This window comes from Python bivittatus, unplaced genomic scaffold, assembly GCF_059951505.1.
Source record: "Python bivittatus isolate LINGU-HERP-01145 unplaced genomic scaffold, Pbiv_v1 ctg000530_np1212, whole genome shotgun sequence".
In the NCBI taxonomy this organism is placed as follows: Eukaryota; Metazoa; Chordata; class Lepidosauria; order Squamata; family Pythonidae; genus Python; species Python bivittatus.
This window is the reverse complement of record NW_028277085.1, coordinates 4,819,558-4,839,953: the sequence shown is the minus strand read 5'-3', so window position 1 is coordinate 4,839,953 and position 20,396 is coordinate 4,819,558. Positions and strand designations below refer to the sequence as shown.

General features: G+C 44.7%; 1 protein-coding gene across 1 annotated transcript; it reads left to right on the top strand.

Annotated features, from left to right (window-relative positions):
- The first annotated feature begins 458 nt into the window (after positions 1 to 458).
- SCAMP2 (secretory carrier membrane protein 2) lies at positions 459 to 18,602 on the top strand. The gene is made up of 9 exons (XM_007435594.4): positions 459 to 664; positions 8,994 to 9,074; positions 9,225 to 9,314; positions 11,375 to 11,492; positions 11,701 to 11,829; positions 13,823 to 13,985; positions 15,275 to 15,376; positions 16,859 to 16,973; positions 18,216 to 18,602. The coding sequence occupies exons 1-9, from the start codon at positions 608 to 610 to the stop codon at positions 18,360 to 18,362; spliced, it is 1,002 nt and encodes a 333-aa protein (XP_007435656.1). The 5' UTR covers positions 459 to 607; the 3' UTR covers positions 18,363 to 18,602.
- The last annotated feature ends 1,794 nt before the right edge of the window (positions 18,603 to 20,396 follow it).

Genomic DNA, 20,396 nt, shown 5'->3' with positions numbered 1-20,396 from the left:
TCTGGCCATACGGCTGTGAAAAACCATTTGAAAATTGAAAATAAAATCTCTTGTAGTACAAGCATAATTTTTTTCTGCCGCTTTGTATATGCTTCTTATAACACAGAACTGCTTTTCAAGTAATTTGAACAATGTGGTTAGCACTGCAACTCAACCCAAACTCCTGATTTAAACAAAAATAAACCTCTGCGCTACTACACCATATATACGGTAACGACTAGACCTGTACGCCGTGCGCATGCTCAGAGAGTCTTCTTTTTTTTCCCCTCTTCAGCCTCAGCCTCAACTGCTCCAATCCACCTTCTTCCAGTCCCCGGAAGGCGGAGACAAAAAAAGAAAGGCGTTGTACGCATGCGCTGTCTCGCCTCGCTCTTTCTCCTCCGCCCGGCCGATGAGGTCACAAGGTGGGGAGGAGCTTATTGTTGTCACGTGCAAAGGAACGGTGCCTCGCCCCCCCAGGCAGCATTGCGCAGGCGCGGCGGAGCCCGAAGGGGCGGAAACTAGTCTCCCGGAAGTGTGTGGTTTCTAGGGTGCAGGAAGCGGACCGAGCTGGGAACAGGTGCGGCGGGCCTTCGTCCCGGGTGGCGGGGAGGAAGAAAAAGCGGCCATGTCGGCCTTCGATGCGAACCCCTTCGCGGATCCGGTGGACGTCAATCCCTTCCAGGTAAGCCAGGCCGAGCCCCAGGTCCCCTTTGGGCGGGGGAGGGAGGCTGGGAGTAGGCCCCACCCTGTGTGCGGGGAGGGGGCCTTTGCCTCCCCCGTACACCTATACCCAGTGGGGGGAGCAGTGAGCTACCTTGACTCCAATGAGGCTGCAAGGCAGCCATTCCCCACCTGGTGCCCCCCAGGTAGGTGAGGACTACAACTCCCAGCATTCCCAGCCCTCCTGGGCTGGGGATTCTGGGTCGGCGAGGGTGGGGGAAGGGGCTGCAGCGGGGTTCATGGGCCTGGGCCGGGGGGGTTGCCAGTTGGCAGCCCTGGAACCCCACCGTAGCCCTTTTCAGGGGCTCGGCTGCCGCTTCGCATTTAGATTTCGCTCCCTTTTTTAACCCAACCGCTTGCAGAGGAAAAGTGGCCTTAGGAACAGTGGCAGAACCAAGGCCAGCCATCATGTCTGGATTTGAGCCTTGGTTTCCTGGCCTGTTCAGGAACTCAGTGCTGGCATTCACAGCGGCCAAACTAGAGGCAAACGCTGCCCCCCCCCCCCAAATAAAATGTGGCTATTATTTAGTGAATCTAATTTCCAGGAAAAGTGTGACTGTTTCCTTAACTGATTTACCCAAAGAAGTAGCCATGTTAGTCTCTTACAGCCAAAGCAACATTTAAGAGCATTGTGGGTCACTGCACTCAACCCAATGTAGGTAAGAAATGTGTTTGTCTCCAACATTCTTTGTGGTTTTAGCTAATTTAGACATTTTATGCTCTCTGGCTGTGAGCTATAGCTTTTAGTTGGGTGAATGTAGTGTGCTTAACACTGGCCCTAGGAATAAAAATATAGTTGCTTTCATTCCCATAATATGCAGCGCTGGAGCAAATAAGCCATTTTGCACTTTAACATGACAGCCTGCAACACTGTGAGCCACAAACTACCCATCTCTATTTTAGCACACAGTGGTGTAGCGCACTGGGTTAAACCAGCTGAAGGATGGGGGTGTTGAACTAGGAGCTTGAAAAGGAAGAGCTTAATTGCACTGTCTGCCCTGAGCTTCTTGGAGAAAGATTGAGGGGGGGGGAGAAGAGATAAAATGTAAAAATGGCTGTGCTAAATAGGTTGGTCAGATGTGTTTAAGTTGCTCATTTGACCAGTATAGAAATACTGTTTCCTCTGTTGGGTATATAATATAACACAAAAAGGATACTAGTTCTTGGAGGTGAATAATAAACAAAAGATTGTGGAGGAGGCTTAGATCTGCAATTTGAGGCCCCCTGATCAGAGAAATGGCTATTCGGCAAGTTATATATGCGCAGAGCTACATAATTACATAATTGTCACAATTTTTCTCCTTGAAATATTAGCTAGCTTTTGGGACTGTGCTGCAGAACCTCTGCAAACTTTTGCTGCTCTTTGTTCTGCTTTGCTAAGATACTTCCTGGCCTATTTTCCAGGTTTTCTTCAACTTTTTGGTACCCTGCTCATGACCTTTTAAATATGTTAAATAAGTATGAAATATGTGTTTGTTAAATACGAGTAATAATTCAAACTCTGCTGTAAGAATGTTATTATTCATAGTCTGGTATAGAATTGATTTCATTTGTTTTTCATTTGATTTTACAGCTTTAAAATGCATTTCCCATTGCTTTCCTCATAATTCTGCTGGATAGCATTAACATCTGGTGCTTTGATGTTTGTTGTTCCAAGTAGCTAACGATGGAACAGACCTTATTCCAGATATTATTTTTTAAAAGTTTACTCTTGATAATACGTTTATTTAGAACGAGGAAGAGTAGAAATTTCCTATCCAAGACCAGTTTCTCAGTATCTTTTTTCCTATATTGGCTTACTTTATGGATTTAGGATGAGGGTAAAATAAAATTACTCCCATTTTGGCACTCTGAAGGAAGTGGGATGAAAATTTAAAATTTATGATGATCTCCTAGGTGTGATAGCATGATTGTTTCTGTGCATGCTGGCAGCCCTTTGAGGTAGGCCAGCTCAAGAAACAGAGCAGGGATTCTAGGAATGCTACTTTATTGTTGTAGGATATTGTATAATTGCAGAATCTTGAAAGCTTATCCAAGTTGCTCTCTGTCTCATAGTAAATCCAGGCAGGATTATTCTTTCCCATATTTCCTTCAATTTCTGGACTGTGTAACTTCTCCAAGTCCTCCTTAATTGCTCTTTCATACCTTCTCCAAGGTCAGCAATAAATTCCTTTACACACACATTAGAATGGTTGCTGCATCTTCCCACTTCTGCTTAGCGTTGTCTGGGAAAGTTAGTCCAGCCTTAGAACTTAGTAGCTGGGAGAAAGAACTTCTGTTTTATTGTTTGGGGGAGGGAAAGATTTTTTTTGTTTTAATATCACTTTCAAAGAGTCACAGTTTTTGTACTCTGGAATTTGTTTGTAATGCTTTTCTTAATTCACTAGCTTTTCTTCCTCATGACATGGGAGTTGTTAACAAAGGCACTACAGCCATGTTGCAATTTTTTCTCTGAGAGCTCTGACAATAGGTTTTAGAAGAAATTTTTAAGAATGTACTGTGTTATCGCTTCAGATATTTTGTGTAATGTAGCATTTCCACTTGTGAAATACATTTTATTCTAGACTGTGAGCTTGTAGGAAGATATTTTTGTATCTTTTGATACAATGCTTAGGATCTTTTAGGCGTGTTTTTAGAAAAATGACAAACGTGAATTTACAACACTGGAAAACCTTTAATCTAATGAGATGGACTTCAGCACTAATATTACCATTATAAAGTTTACATTATTTGAAAACTGTAGATCTGCCTGAATTGCATTTAATAGAGTAATATTTCCATATTGCTTTACTTCTGAGATTAGCCTGTAGGTTTTCAACTGCTGCTTGGTCCAGTTGCTCTTACACCATCAGCCCTACTGGTTCATAACTCGTGACACTCGGTTTTATGAAAAGGGGGCAGAAGAAAAACAGTATCCAATATGAAATTATATAGTGAGCTTTCTGTTATGACATGAGCATAGCTCCTAAACATGTGTACAAGGGAGTGAGTCCCATCAAGTACAGTGAATACTGTCTTCTTAGTAATCACAAATAGGATTGTGCTGTTCCATTTCCACTGGAAAGTCAGTCCCTTCTACTGAGTACAAATGAGCCTTAATAGGCTTTCAGTTAACCAGCTTCAGTTCTAACCCTTAGAAAGTAACAGAATTATGTTTTTAATCTTAAATTACAGCATTCATAAATTTCAATATACAGATTGCAAGCAAGATGATCTGCACTCTGATCCTGTGGATGTTTACTTAGAATTAAGCTTCACTGAACTCTGGTATTTTTTCCCAGAAGGGGGGGGGGGAATCTTGAAGGGCTCTAGCCTTTCTTTGGTAAGATTCAGAGGAATGGTGTGTTGAGCCAGTAGTGGGTAGAAGAAGCTTGACCCTTTGAATGGGTGGGCATGGATGGTGGGGCAGTTGCTTTCTTAAAATTCACAGTTTCTTTTTCAAAGGCCTGTTTGCCACATGAAGTCAGCCTTGTAAAAGTAGTTTGAGCTTTGCGTGAACAGCCTGTCATACGATTACATGGATTTTTACCACATCATTACAAAATGACAGGCATTAGGGTGAAACACTGGAACCCTGAAGGAAGCCACTCAAACCAAGTTCTGGCCTCCGTGTGATTGTATCCAACACATTTCTGTGCTCCTAAAGGCATATTGTATCTGGGCCAAAGACATGTCCTCCATTCACAGAATTGCGGGTGACTGATAGCCCTTCCTGGCCTGTGGTTGCTCTTTTCCTGGCAACGCCAAACAGCTGATTGAGCAGAACATATCCGTATCCTCAGGAAGTCAGCATTGGGCTGAACCAGCTATTGCAGCCGTGCCTGGTGGAGCACGTCTAGTCTCAAAACAAAGTGTCCTGAATTTAGCTGGCTTCGCACCCTGTGTTGATTGACAGGTTGCTGCATTCCTTTGCTACCGCGTGTCCTTTACTCCCTAACTTTTGAAGTCATGAAGTTGCTAGTCCTTGTTGTCTTAGAGCTGCTTGGTGGGGAGTAAATCCCCCGGGGAGTTTCTCCATTTCTAGAATGCAGCTTGAATCTTAATAAAAAGATTTTTTTGGTCCATCCTTGAAACGTCTCTTTGTTTGCTAAGGGAGTGGGCAGCTGGATTCTGAGCTCCTAATCTTGTTGAACTGGGTGTGTGAGTGTGGGGCAGCGGCTAATGCTTCCTATGGTGTTCTGCATAGGCTTTGTAATACATAACGGAATGATTCCCAAGCATTGTAGGGAAAGTCTCTGTGGCACACCACGCAGGTAGGTAACCATTAGAGAGGGCGTGGTAGAGGCCTTTACACCATAGTTGTTCTGGAAGACTTGCTTAAATGAAAAACAAAAGCTGGCAGGATATGTCCTGGCAGTCACAAAACCTCCCTTAACCTGAAGGTGAATTCACAGTTCCTCTTGTGAAGCCTGAAGACACATTTACAAATTAAAACAATGCTAGGAGATTGTTTTGCAACACAGCTTCCTTTTAAAGTTTGTTTTTTTTTTAATTAAAAAAAAAAGGATTTCAAAACATCCTCTGGAGCGGGTAGTCTGCCCACTAAGAAAATTGTCTGGAGGCATCCTGGTGTTGGCGCCACACCACCTCCCCCATGGGATAGAGGCTCCTATTCCAACCTGTTCCGGAAGTCAAGCTTTCACACTTAGGCAAACTTGGTGTGACAAAATAGCTGATGCAATTTGCAGCCCTCCTCCTCTCCTTTCACCGAAGGGAGGATTCTGTGATTTCAGTAAAGCTGCCGATCACATAGCAGCCTTTCAAGTTGTTCAGCCTGCCCCATGATGTTTTTTTCAGAACGCTGCTTCTCCTATGATGATAAGCTTTATTGGTACTTAAAACAGAATCTAGGGTTCTGGTGTCTAATTGGTTTTTTAAAAAAAACCTGTCCCGTCAGTTAGATTTAAGTCTATATTCAGTGAAATCCATGTTTCAGTATTAATATTATTAGGTTCTCTTCCCCTCTCTCCCTTTTTAATTTTTTTTAAAGGCCTTAACATTAACTTTTTTTTTTTACTTTCTCCAAAGGAACTGGTATCTCCTTGGTCAAGGAAATCAAATATAATCAAACTTTAAAATATAATCATTTTAAAGTCACTGTTTTGGAGTACTTTCAATGATCCATTTGACTCAGTTGACTTTTAGCCCTACAAGTAGAGGCCATAGCTGGGGAAATCAGCTATGGAGACAGGTATTTTGAGCCAGACCTTGGTATTGCTTTCCAGTGAATCAGACCATGTCAACCCCATGTTGTAGCCAGACCCCCCCCCCAAAAAAGTTTTGCTCTCTCCTCTCTCTGTCAAGGTCATCTTCTATATCAGTGTTTTTCAGATTTGGCAAAAACACTGCTCTGTGCTCTCTACAGACCTTTGCATCCTTGTAGAGAAAACCCTAAACCATGATCTCAATGAAAATATGAAGAGTCTGGGACTATTGGGAACTTTAGTTGAAAGATTAAGAAAAGGGTCTATGGGCTTCCTTATTTTATTCATTTATTTGTTTAATTTCAGAAGCCAAATGACTCTGGGCAGCTTACATTCTAAAGAACAATAGAAACCAGGAAAAGCAAACACAATTCACCCAAGAAAAACAGGGGCCACCCTACCCCGAGGCTATCTTGATCCTTAGGGCACTTATATAAAGTCTTTGAATGGGGTGGGTGTTTTAGTTTCTCTGTGGGTCCCCCCCCCTTATCTTTGGTCCCACAAAAGAAGTTGCTGTTCTTCAAGTGAGGGAGAAGGAGAGAAAATGCTTGAAGGGAAACATTTCTGTGAAGTTTCAATCCAGGACTTAGCTAGAGGGTTGAATGATACGGATCTTCCCTGTGGCTTGTTTCTTTAGTAGATGTTCTTCAGTACATGCTGTTCTCTTTTATTTCCATCCCATGCATCAAGCAACTTGCCTCTCTACAAAAATTAACCCAAATAAGTACTTCAGGAAAGCTGTAGGTTGCAACACACAGGAGCTGTGCTTTGGGATTAGTGGGTGAACCACCTTGTACCAACCAATGCTAAATAATATCAAAATGAATATTAATCAATCAGAAAAAGATGAACTGCAAATTTTAAAATCAAAATTTACCCCTGCCGTAAGCTCTAATTATGATCTCTAGGACATATAACAATAGAAAAATTATAATGTGTTTGGGGAAATATTATATATAAGAATTAATGAACATTTAATGTTCTTCTATCATTTAATGAAATTCCTTACTAAAATGTAATGATTCCTGCTTTACACGTTTTTCCGGCATGTACAGAAAAACCAGTATTCTCTTTGTCAATAAGACTGGCTGCTCTGTTACGTTCTGCAAATTGGAGAGTCTTTTATATCTGGCACAAAATCCAGTTATTTGCTTTCTTAGCAAACGAGTAAAATCCTAGTTGTCTATCAGTGGGATTTTGAAGTGTTTGAATAGATTACAGGCGTGTTTTCATTTCCTTACTTTATATACAGTAATTAAAAACTAAGCTGTTCACTCAAAATAACATCTCCAAAGCAGTCACGTTAGGCAAAATGTAGCCACAATGCTTAGGGAAGAAGTGAGGTTTCGAAGCACAAGAAGTCACAAAGGAGCGATTGGATCTCTCAAACAGATGGCACGTTTTGCCCACAGACGTTCCTACGTTCAAATCTTGGCTTCTCCAGCTAGAGTTGCCAAAGTCCTAGAGAAGCACTTCCCGTCCATGTAGGCAACGTTCAACTAGACCAGTAGTAAATATGCTTTGCCGCGTTTGGGGCAACGTTGCCTCAGCAGCTCGCATCCAAAGCAAGTGTTTTGCAAGAAGGCTTCATTTTGTAGCATGGCCTGGCCGCAAAGAATCCCTGCCATGCTACAGCCTCCTGCATGGAAGGACTTTGCTGGAAGAACTACATCCGATTTAACGCTCTGGGTTGGGTGGCAGAGAAGTCTTAGTGCCAAGAATTTGGTCGAGTTCCATCGGTTTCTTTTCGGGCTCCTCAGCAGCGGCTTCTGAATTTTGCAAAGCAGCAGGATAAGCATTCGTGCTCGTTTCCAGGCAAGTCACCCTGAATTCAGCAGGCCACCTCCATAGTAACAACATTGCGATGGGTTCCAGGCTTCCTTACCTGCTGCTTGCACCTGTTTCCCTCCCCAGAGTGATTCACAAAGCTGTATGACAACATGCTTAGTGTGGGAGTATCAGGACCTGGACTGTTTGCCTGAAGTTATTCATTAAATGGGAGCTTGCAGAGTTCATCTATGGGGCTAAGCTGTAATAGAGGTTCTTTTGCTGTGCTTTGCACAGAAGGAGCAATGCATTGGTGGCCAAGGGCCCCCTTTACTTTGGGGGAGTGAGGGTGGCAAAGTAGGTATGTCCACATTTGGTGGGACTTGGATTTGGGGGAGTTCTGTGAATGTTCTTCATTTTGTAACTGATGTGCCTGTTTTAGGGTTTATAGTTATCCACCTGGGAATGCCATTGGTTCTCAGCAGTCATGGTTAGAGGGTTTCTGTCGCCACAAAACAGGGTCTTGTCAGATGCAGATGGCCCACCTGTCTTTACAGGATGGGTGGGAACCTCCATTTTGAATGGTTAACTATAGTTTGCTGATTAATGCTAAGACCCAAGCTAATATGCCTTAGTAAATCAAAGGATGGTCAAACAAAGCAAAGCTTACTGTGATAGGCAAACTGAGCTGTGGATGATGGGATAAAGAGCTGCCAAATGGCTCTGTCTGTGCAGTATTAGACCTGAATGTTCTGGTAGACCAGCAGTCCCTTCCCATTATTTCCTTGTCTTTACTTTTAAAGCTATGCCTTCCTTTCCCAACCTCATCTTTCTTGTTGCATCCCATGTATGTCTGCTGTCCCTCCCTCAGAAGGTTGGCTGAAGGTTTCCTGCTGCCTTAAAATGCTCTTGTCTTTTCAGTATTCAAGTGGTGCCAACCTAGCCTTCTCTTTCCAATCCCTTTTCCACTGAGCCCACAGCTTATCTTCTTTCTTTGATCTCCCCAGAGCTGGTGCCTTAAGGTTGCATTGAATTGCAGCTTACATTTAAGCTGAGCCGGCAGAGTCAAAAGGGAACGTGGGCCATTCAGTAGATCCAAAGAGCAGCAGCTTGGGACAAGCTGTTCTGTTCTGACCCATCTTGAAGTAAATATGATGGCATTTCGCCACATTCTTCCCTTCCTCTGTTTTTCCCGTTATTTCCTCTAGGCGTAAACTGAATGGGTCCAAGAACCTCATCTAAAATTAAACATACACCAGTGGCATGTTCCAGGAAATGTATCACTATTCCTCCTCCTCCTCCTCTCTGCTTCTCTTCCAGGATCCTTCAGTCACCCAGCTGACCAATGCTAACCAAGGTAATCTGAATGAATTCAACCCATTCTCGGAGAACTCTCGGCTGGTAAGTTCAGGGTTAGATTCAGCCTTGAATGAGCTATCATGGCTGAGTCCCTGTGTGGGAGCTTGGGAGTAATATTCTTGATGCTCTGCAACTGGGAGTTGGTTTGAGATTTTCTGTCTCTCACTTTCTGATATTTCCCTCCTTCTTTAGGCGAATGCAGCTCAGACCGTTCCAGCAACACAGCCTGCTGGTGCCTCTCAACCTGCTGTGCTGCAGCCTTCTGTGGAGCCCACCCCACAGGTGTGCCCCCCACTTTACTCCTTATGTTATTGGATACTGTCTCTGCAGGATTCCATCCCTGCTACCATAATAGGCCCATGTAATGCTGATCAGGGTGGTAGACCTCCAGAAATGGGATCTTAATATACTTTTCTGTGGATTTTTTTTGGCTCTGCTCATGAGGAGGAGGTCAGAGGGAAAAACAAGTTTGTGTTCTGGACATGTAACACAGCCTTCAGCAACCTGGAACACTCCTTGCCATTCCCCTCGTCCGGTTAGGTTGGGACTCCAACTCCCAGGGTTCATAGCTAGCAGGGGTTTCTGGGAGCTGCGATCTCAGCACATCTGGAGGAGGGGCCAAGTGGAAGAAGGCTAATGTAACATGTGAACTGGGTGGATTAAACCAACCTTCTGCCACTGTCACCTTCATTTCACTCTACTGACCTGGAGTTTTCCTGCTAGATCCCTCTCTTCTTTTAGAAGTATACTGGCCATTTAAGGGGCTTTGCCTGAACTTCCTTGGTTCCCCTTGGTTCATTCCTTGCTTCTCTCTCTTACCTGTTTCACAGTACGTCCTTCACACTTCTGTATTTCAGCTTCTTGCTCCCTTGACTTTGGGCTTCCCACAGTGTAGTTTCTTCACTGCCTTGGCTTTTTCTTCCTCTTCAGCATTTCAGTCTTAGGTATCCTGCCTGCCAGACACCTTCTTATTTGTTTGCTGGGGCTGATGGGGTTTGGCATCCAGTGTGCCAAGAACCACAGATTCCTGATTCCCAGCTTAAACTAACGACACAAAGAAAAGGTTTGCAAAAACTTCACGAGGATCAGTTTATCCATGGATGACAGTGACTGCCTGAATCTCCTCCCCAAAGAAAATAAAATCTGAGGGATATTTAATTTTCTTTTAGTTGTTGCATTTTGATGAAGGAAGAGATGCATTAAATATTGCTAGTGGTCTGTTTTCCCACGCACGTTCTTCTCTTCCCCTGCCCTTGTCCTACTTCCCTAACCTGTTTCGAGTGCAAGTTACTCAGTTCCAGAAGCTAGCAGACCAGTCCCGTCCCATAAGCTTAGAACAAGCCTAGTTGTGTGTTACAGCTGCTGCTTAGACAGGCCAGCAAGTACCTGACTCCTAAATTCATCTCAGCAAGTTCAGAAGGTTCAGAGAGGCAGAAGTTGCTAGAAGACAGCAGCTCTCAGAGTCACCACCAGGTAAAACGGGAAGGGTAGGAATCCCACCCGAAGAACGTTGCACCCCTCCCTCTAGAAATGTAATTGCTTCTCCCAAAGCGAGGGAGGGAGGAACCTACCTTATGTTTCAATGTTACTCCTCCTGTCCATAAAACCCCTTTTTCTTCTGAAATATTAGTCCTTTCCTGATGCTTAATGCTAGCTGGAATTATATTTGAGACAAGGACCTAGAGATTCAGAGGAATGTGTTGCAGGAGAAATGGCAGTGTTTGCTCACAGAGAGGGAGAGATTTGAATAAGGTCTTGGATCTGCACCTCTGAAATTCTTTATTTCATTTGCACGTGGGTCTGCAATTTTGTAGGAAGTCATGAAAGCTTGTCACAAAACACTGGAAGGCAATATATTTTGAGGGCCTGTGGGGTGTGTGTGTGTGTGTTGAAAGATTTTTTTTAGCTCCCATGGGCTCCTTGGAGAAACCTAGAAACAGATATCCAAATTCTTCCAAAATGCTAAAACATGAGTATTTAATTGTGCCACTGTTTAGCTGTTTGCTGGGTCAGAGTGGAAAGTGCTAGATCTGCCGAATGCCTAGATGCGTTTAAGGCAGCGTTTTTCAAACATGGCAGCTTTAAGAGGGGTGGACTTCAACTCCCAGAATGCTCTGCAAGGAGCATGCTGGCTGGGGCATTCTGGGAATTGAAGTCCACCCCTCTTAAAGTTGCCAAGTTTGGAAAACACTGTTTTAAGAGGTAGAAAGCAACACAGCCTCCACTCCAAAACGATTATACATACAGTCTCCTGGGCTAGCACCCCTGCCTGCCCCCAAGCTTTACTTTGAGCCTTCCCTCCCCTTTTCTAATACATTTTTATTGCTTCTCCTTGCCTTCAGTCTGTTGCCTCAGCAGCACAGGCTGGGCTTCTGCAGCAGCAAGAGGAGTTAGAAAGGAAAGCTGCAGAGTTGGACAGGAAGGAGCGCGAGCTGCAGAACAGCGCGGCAGGCTTCAACCGTGAGTAATGCAGGCCTTCCCCCCGCCCCAATAAAATAATAAATGTGGAGGAGGACATCTACTCCAACTGCTTTGCTTTGTGTGAGATGGGCATCTGTATAAATACAATAAACAAATAAATAAAAACCCTCTCCTCAGGGCAGGCATCCCAATCCAGGTGTGGTGGTGGAAGCCCTTCCAGAAAATGTGTTCTCTTTTCTCCCCCCAGCCAAACAGAACAATTGGCCCCCACTTCCAAAGAATTGCCCCATCAAACCTTGCTTCTATCAAGATTTCTCTGCGGACATCCCAGCCGACTATCAGCAGATTTGCAAAATGCTGTATTACCTGTGGATGTGTGAGTAAAAGTGGCGAAGGGAGGCTTGGAAGCGTTCTCCAAGATAATGAAACAATTGCCCCTTTTTTAAAATTAAAAAGATAGGTACAAACGCCCATTTGAAAGTGCCCAGTGCACGGTTGGTAATGCCTGTTTCCATAAGTGATCTCTTCTCGCACGAGGGAGGAGGGGGCATAAGTTAACATGAAAAGCACAGCTATTATATTATTATGCCACAGATTTAACAAAGGTTTAAAAAGCTGGAGGGGGAAGCACTTCTGTATTGTCCAGAGGTCCATAAAAATTTATTTGGTTCGTGAATTAACCTCTCCTTGAACTCAGGGTTGCCTCTCCTGAAGGCTTTGCACCAGGCACAGGAGAAGGATTTTCTCTCATTGTACTCTGGATTATGAGTAGCGCAAAAGATTTCCACTTTTAATTGGTTTAATTGAGCCACAGAGCCAGTGAGAGTGTATGACACTTTAGGAAGTTCTAAACTGGGCATTTTTGGGGTTCAGAGAAGAGATTCCTTGCCCTGGCATTCCATAAAAATAGTTTGGCGTCTTCTTGGCATCCTCGCTTGGATTGGCTGGTTGCTGACGGTGGAATTGCAAAGAAATCATAGCAGGCTTGGGAGCTGCTAACTGGGAACTGCAGAGTATTGGTATTTCCTTTTGATATCTGCCGGGGTGCTCTGTCTTTTGCATTGGGTTTCTTTTCCCCCAGCGGCTATCAAAATGAGTCATGCGCAAGGCTGCAGTTAGATTAATCATAGATAGTGACTTATCAGTGTTGTAACTGTACATTGGAGACATGGCAGCATTTGTGGCTACTTATGTGGATGTGAAAGAACGGTGGGAAACTCACAGCTCGCTCTGCATGCTCCATCTGAGATTGGGGTGCATTGCGTAATAGCGGACCCTAAATGGCATACACTTCTTTGGTGCTCCTTTTTAAGAAAAAAGATGACATCCTAGGCTTCCTCTTACTTGCAGTGTTTATAAACAATCATCTGTCCCAAACCAGAGGCCGCTAGTGGTAGAATTATCCTTTTCAGCAACTTAGATGGAACAATCATAACTTAGCTTAAATGTAATGAAATATAAGATGATACACAAATGAATCTTGTTCCTATACGTACAGTCCTCTTCCCTTCTTAACACTATCAGATATTCCCATTTGCCATCCAGTAACCCATTTCCCATTATATGCAAGTCAGAAAATTCTAAATTGTGAGATCTGGAACAAGCCAGTTCTTTTACCGCAATCTGAAAGTTTTAAACCCCAGCTTGTTCCAAAATTAGCCTTAGTTTTGGGCTCCGATGTGACAAGAAGCTCAAATTCATTACAGATTTTCTGGCATTTTTGCAGCAATGAGGAAAAGGTCCCACATACAGGTAGTCCTCAACTTATGACTGATCGTTTAATGATCAGTCGAAGTTATGGCAGCAATAAAAATTACTTACGACCATTCCTTGCACTTAGGACCATTGCAGTGGTCATGTGATCAAAATTTGGGCGCTTGGCAACTGGCATGTATTTCCGGGTCATGTGATCACCATTTGTGACCTTTTCAGGGGCCTTTTGACAAGCAAAGTCAATGGGGGAAGCTGGATTCGCTTAACGACCACTGTGATTCTCTTAATGACTATGGCAGACAGGCCATAAAATCAGGCGCGGCTCACTGAACAACCACATTGCTTAGCAGCAGAAGTTCCAGTCTCAATTGTGGCCGTAAGTCGAGGACTACCTGTAGGCAAAAAACTTTTGGACAGCTTAGTTCATCAAGTGGAGGTATGATTGTAGGATCTTGGCCAAGACTGTGTTTTCAGATAAAACAGTCTTTTGCATAACATCCACACGATGCAGACCGTGTTACCACTCTAGAATTTGAAATCTTGATACAACAGTACGCATACTTATCTTTCCCACAGGCCTCAAAGAGCTTCACAGGCATTTCAGATCTTCACCAAAGCCTTTTTGCTGATTGCATTTTCTTTTCTATCCTGGCCAGTTCACTCAGTCACCCTGCTGTTAAACCTACTTGCCTGCCTGGCGCTGTTCATCGTGTCACCCGAGAGCGCAGGAACAGGGTTCGGCCTGTCTATCTTATGGTTTGTTTTGTTCACCCCCTGTGCTTTCCTGTGTTGGTATCGGCCAGTTTACAAGGCTTTCAGGCAAGTACCACGTTCCTCTCGGAGGGGCAGGGCGGTATCTATTGTTGAAAGGGGCCATAAGCACAGGGTGATGTCGTGGGAGTTCCCTTGTTCTGGATGGAGAGATCCCACATCGCTGTCTGTATAGCAAGCACGTTTCTGAGAAAACTCACTGAGATACAAACTGCGCAGATAAAAAGCTGGGAAGGAAGAGAGCTCTTTCATGGCCACCTGCTTGTTACATTGGTTATCGCTTCCTTTGGCCGAGGGTAGTCCCTGCTCAGCAGCAGTCACCCTCTGGGGGAGTCGGGCAGCATATAAATTTAATGAATAAATTAAATAAACCAAAGCCCTATTAAAAAGAGTTGGGTTAAGAACTTGTGGGTTGCAAAAGGCCTCGCAGTGAAATTCATAGCTTGGGCCTTAAGTACGCTCGCCAAATATGGCTCGCTGTTGGGCAACTTTAGGAGTCTGCCTCTGGGAACATCTGCTTGTCTAGGTGACTGTTCCATGCTTAGCATCCTAATCCTTGGATGTAGACGTTGGGGAATCATTTGACAGGGTCCACTTGCCCCTTGTTTTTTCCACTAAGAAACCCAGTGATGGCATGATGTTGGCCATAGGGCTTGGGAGACAGCCGTGTCATTAAGTACGGTGTGGGTTAGTAGTCCGTGTGTTGGATGGGACCCGGGAGACACTGAACCACAGAAACTCACTTGGCTGACTTTGAGCCAGTGAGTCCCCTTCAGCCCAACCAATCTTACAGGATTATGGTTGGGAGGAGAGATTGCTCTGAACACCACCTTGAGCTCCTCAAGGAAAAGCAGGATATTAAAAACTGAATAAATAATTATTTATTTATTTATTTATTTATTTATTCGGCTTGTATGCCGCCCATCTCCCCCACGGGTGACTCTGGGCGGCTCACAAAAAAAACGAAGAAATACAATTATTTCTTTTATAAAGAAATTTCTTTTATACAAATATAAAAGAATGGGGCCATTTAGAATGGGGCAGGACACCTTCTGGGGACGAAAGGGGTTATTCTTTGTTCTTTGGCCTGCTGTGGTTCTAGTGCTCCCCTTAAAGCTAACCAGCCCTGCCTCAAAGGCATAGTCACGTAAAAGTGTTGGGCTCACTGTTAAGAGTTATTTGTTCTGGAAAAGAATCCTTGGATCCACGGTGTGCTCGTGCCAAATCCATAAAGTTTGGCCCAGAATTTGGCTTCTGGCTAAGAAGCCGCCTGCTGTTGTCAATGGTTCGCTGCTAAGACAGCCTCCCGGCTTGACTCTCTCCCTGTCTCTTCACAGGTCTGACAGCTCCTTCAGTTTCTTTGTGTTCTTCTTCATATTTTTTTGCCAAATAGCTGTCTACATCATCCAGGCTATTGGCTTGGTTAATTGGGGGAACAGGTAAGCCTAGCTGCTACCCAAAAGCTGTGATGGACAGAGCAGGCTCCTTTGCCCACAGGCAAAAATAGTGTTGCCTTGGGGGTTCCCTACTGACCCACTTCTAAAGCCTCTCTCTTTTTTCTCCTGGTCTGCGGCTTTCACAGATCCCAGCTGAAGCACCTCTAACTCCATGCTTCCTGCTCTCAGTCCTTCGCCCAAAAGGCCTGTATCTCCTCTAACCTGTTCTCATGCATCCCGCCCGTGCTGTGCTTGCCCCTTGCATGCTTTCTGTGCCTGAACGGCCCATCTCTCTCTCGATTGCCGTGGCTTTGACCAGCCTTCTCTCCATCACTGGCTGAATTTTCAGTTCTTGCTATCTTGAGGCATTCCGGGCTTAACGGTCCTCAACATTCATCTCTGTAACCCTCCTCTGTAACCCTCCTCAAGAAACCAACTGAATCAAGTCTGTTGGGGGTGTTTGCGTGTCCTGAAATCGTTTGACTGGAACAAGGCAACAGGGGAGGGACACAACCGTAGAGAGGCCAGAAGTTGTCAAGATCTCATGTGAAGCGGGCTTTGCAAATTCACTGGGTGTCTAAGTCCTTTGATCGGCATCACCTGGTTTATATTAGGAGGAGACAAAGGGCTCCCTACGAAATGGTTCTTAGGGCATCTTTGGAGCTGTAGGTGAAGTATGCAGTTTTGCACAGAACTGAAAGCTCGTCTTGCGTTTCTGGATCTTGCGTGTGTCAGTTGTATGTGCAAAATCTACCAGCGGTGCGTAGGACTTCGTGCAGCCGCAATTTATATGCCAGAACGGCTGGGAAACAAAACTGCGTCTGTGAACCAAGTTGGTTGTGCTCAGTGGGTCTGGCTTGGTATAAGACGATGTTCTTTTCTCATTCACCCTTTTATTGCCCAGTATTTCAGAACCTTGCTAAGTTCAGATATATGGCTCAGAAAAGAAAGAGTTGAAGAAAGAAGAATGGGATTCCCTTTCAGAACCTTTTCTGTTCAGAAATGAATTTGAGACGCTGTTCCTTGAGGAAGCTGGTGGGTTCTGCATACCTCTCCCACCAAGGAGCTTTGTTTTAGAGTACTGTTTTAAAATTCTGTCTTTTAAAAACCCCAAACCACGTGTGTGGCCAAGGCAGGGTATGAAAATTAATTTCTGTTTCAACTAGCAAAGCACTCTGGACTTAAAAGCAGAAAGACCCTTCCACAGTTATCAAATTGTGGGCAGTCTTGAATTAAATGCTCGGAATTGGTTATTCCTGGCTACTACCTATGATAACATGAGACACGTAGACCAAACAGGCCTCTCTAGAGCAGATGCTCGGGCACAGAATTTTCTTCTTTTCTTTCAAGTGGCTTCTTACGAACCAATAAGGGAATCAGGTGGTCTCCTGTATCCGCGGTGCTGATTCCCTGTTCCCAGTGCAGTCTGGATTCCTGCTCTCCTCTTGCTCACCCAGTATTTTTTCCCCTCTGCTTTTCTTCCAGTGGCTGGATTTTAGCAATCTCCGGGACTCAGAACTTGGCAGTGAAGATTATCATGATGATGGTGGCCGTGTTCTTCACATCCTGTGCTATTCTCTCCATCTTCTTGCTAAAGCGAGTGAGTTGGGTGCAGAAGGGTAAAAACTCTACCATGGTCCAGGGTTCTACAGTCATTTCCATACATGTATTCATTCATGTAGCTTTCCTCCCTCTTCTTTACACGGGGGGCGGGGAGGCAGATTTAACCTTTCAGCAACTGGAGGTCACCCACTCCTTGTCTTTTCCAGGCTGAATGGGGCTGATGGATACCATGGTCCCAAATATCTGAAAGGGGACTGGTTGCCTACCCCTCTGACAATGCATTACAATAATTCCCAACTCTTTTTTCATCACTTACGTTAGGTCAGACTGTCCTCAGCTCCCTGATTGGGGGTGGGGGGATGGGGAATAGAAATACTGTATACAGTGGTACCTCGGGTTATGAACGCCTCTGCTAACAAACTTTTCGGGATACGACCAGCTCCAGCCGCAAAAATTTACCTTGATGTGCAAACTCCGCCTCGGGATACGAACCAGATCCACAGCCATTTTCCGCCGTGACACGTGATCCGCGGCCATTTTCCACCCTGACACGTGGTCCGCGGCCATTTTTCCTCCCGTGCCACGTGGTCCGCGGCCGTTTTTCCGCCCTTGACATGTCGTCCGTGGACGCTGGAATGGATTAACGGTAATTACATTGAACCTTATGGGAAAATTTGCTTCGGGGTGCGACCAGAGTCACGAAACGAATTAAATTCGTAACCCGAGGTACCACTGTATACATTTTCCCCTTTTAAACCAAGTTCTCCTGGACATCTTCCAACACAGAATACAGGAAGGGAGAAAGTCTGTTCAAATGTTTCTCCAAGAAAACAATCCTACGTATAGAAGGCTGATTGTTGGCTAGCCTACTCCTTGAAATGCTAGATTCTTATACACAGGATGCTCAGGAGCAGGTGAACTTCTCAATGATCATTGTTTTAGTTTTGAGCTTACATGGCCCAAAGAGGACCGTATCATCGTTCACTTGTTTGTTACCCTTGAATGTTTTAGGATTATTCTAACGTTCACACTGTACTGTATTGCAAGTACAACGTGAAGCACTTGCCAAAAAGCAGCTTGTGGATTATCGACAGACCATCCAATTTGCAATGGCTAATTTATAATATTTGCATAAATGGCCAGAGTGCCACCACCATCACCCTGCTTGGGGGGGCCGGGGGCTTCTCCACTGGAACTGGATGAGCAGGGCCAGCTCTGTACTTGTTGGTGGGGCGTTTGGCGAAGTTCTGTTCTCATCCTGCTTTCTCCACTCCCAAAGGTGCACTCGCTCTATCGCCGGACGGGCGCCAGCTTCCAGAGAGCACAGGAAGAGTTCTCCCAAGGAATCCTCACCAACAGGAACTTTCAGACTGCTGCTAGCGGGGCAGCCTCTGCGGCCGCTCAAAACACTTTCCGGGGAAACTGAAATTTCCCGGTGTGGGCTCGGGTGTCGCTTCCCCTCCATGCTTGTTCTAATCGGTACCTGATCGTGAATGTTCAGGCATTTCTTTCCCACGGGTGCAAGCCTTAACTCCCAAGAGGCTTGTGGGAGTTTTCTCTCAAACTTTGCCCTGTCTCCATCCGCGTCTTGTTGGAAAGTGCAAAGATCGGGGTCTCTAACCTTTGGTGTGTTCTTTTCTTCCTCCTTCCTCCCTCCCTCCCTCCCTTCCAAAATATGTCCCTTTGACTTATATGTGTATATTTCATGCACTTTCCATTCCTTCCATTGCTGGTGTTTGGGGAAGGCGATTTTGCACTCTTGACTGTCCCACTGGAAGCATTTATGAAGTTACCTTCCTTCTCTCCCTTCATAATCCAAGCTGCTGCCCTTGCTGATTTTTAATTAGTTGAAGACCTTTACCTGCCAGCATAGGATGGGCGTAAGGCCTGCTCCTTTTTTTTCCTAGTGTGTGTTTTCTGCGAGACGCGAAGGACACGATTTGAGAAATACACTCCTTGCTCATTTTCCCCCCTACAGCCTCCAAAAAAGCAGGTTTCCTATTTGTGACTGAAGTTTTAGAGCGCCAGGGAGGATAATTTCACCAGCTATATTGGCCCCTGAGAAGTTAGCAACCTGGTTGGAGCGCTGTCTTAGGATCTTGAGTAGAGGTGATGGGGTTTCAGATCAAACGACTGAGTAAACGTTGAGATGAAGGGGGCAATTGTTTCTAAATCACCTTTTTTAAGGCTTTTCAGTGATCCTGTGCTGATTCTACTAATGCTGTCATTTCTGTTTCGAAAAGCTCTCTCCCCCCACCCCCACCCCCCATGCCACTGCTAAACCAAACGGTTCTTCAAAAAGAGCATGTAAGCAAAAGCCCCTCTTTCTGAAAAACAGGCCTATGGAAACATCTCACCTGCTTTCTACCAGACTTGAAACCGCAGTGAGTTGGGCGCGATTCAGCAACGTCCATTCGCTTGGCAGGATTTTCGGTAGCCAACCGATTGCGAATCCGGCAGTGCTTCTGCTTCTTCCATGCCACGGGCAGAGCCCCTCTGCACCTCTCGAGTGGGTGGAGGTCTTAAGTTTGATTTCAGTTCACTGCAGCGAAGGAACAGAAATAGGTTTCCCGGTTGCCAGCACCTCTGGATTCAAAATACCGTTTGGAGAGAAGTACGACCTTTTTAGCAAACGCTTGTTTGGGGGAGGATTGGACAACAGGGAGCCGCGTACAATATGTTATCCTCATGTTATCCAACCCAAGCGATGCGCGACAGGCTTCACAAGCGTTCGGTCACTCCTCAAAGGCCCGTTTTAGGCTCTGCAAACAAATCAGCGTCAAAGCAAAACTTCAGCTGCCCCATCTGATACGTTTGGGGTTTTGATTGATTCCCCAAGAGTTATACCGTCTCGGGGAGAACTAGAGGATTGGAAGTGTAGCTCTCAAAAACACTAAATCTGTCACTCTTTGTTACTTTTCCTCCACATAATTTAAGGGAACTAAGATGTATATCAGAGGCTTGCAAATAACTTTGGATAGGTCTGATGAAGGGGGAATATTCAGAGGACTTAAGATGCAGTTGCAGTCTTGCTGACCATTTTTTTCCTTGCTTTTTACTCATTTAGATGAACTTGGTGTGTTTCTCCCCTCCCCAAAAGTACGTAGGTTTCCCCCCCCAGATGTTTCCAAACCTGTTGTGAGGTTGGATGTAGCCCAGTACATCCTAGGGAGGTATCTCTTGGTTTCTGTCTCTTTTTTATTTTTATTATTATTCTCTGAATATATGTAATGATGGCAGAAATGAGATTTTTTTAAAAAAATATCTTCCCCTCTCGGATGTATTTTCCATCTTTTTTTTTCATGTAAAAAATGTATATGTCAAACTTTTGTGCTTAAATACAGAATAAAAATATGAAGACTTAGTAGAAACTTCTGAATTTGGTTTGTTTTTTTTAGTTGTGTGCTTTTTTTGAATGCCATTAAGCATCGGAGCACTTGCTTTTCTCTTATTTCCTTGT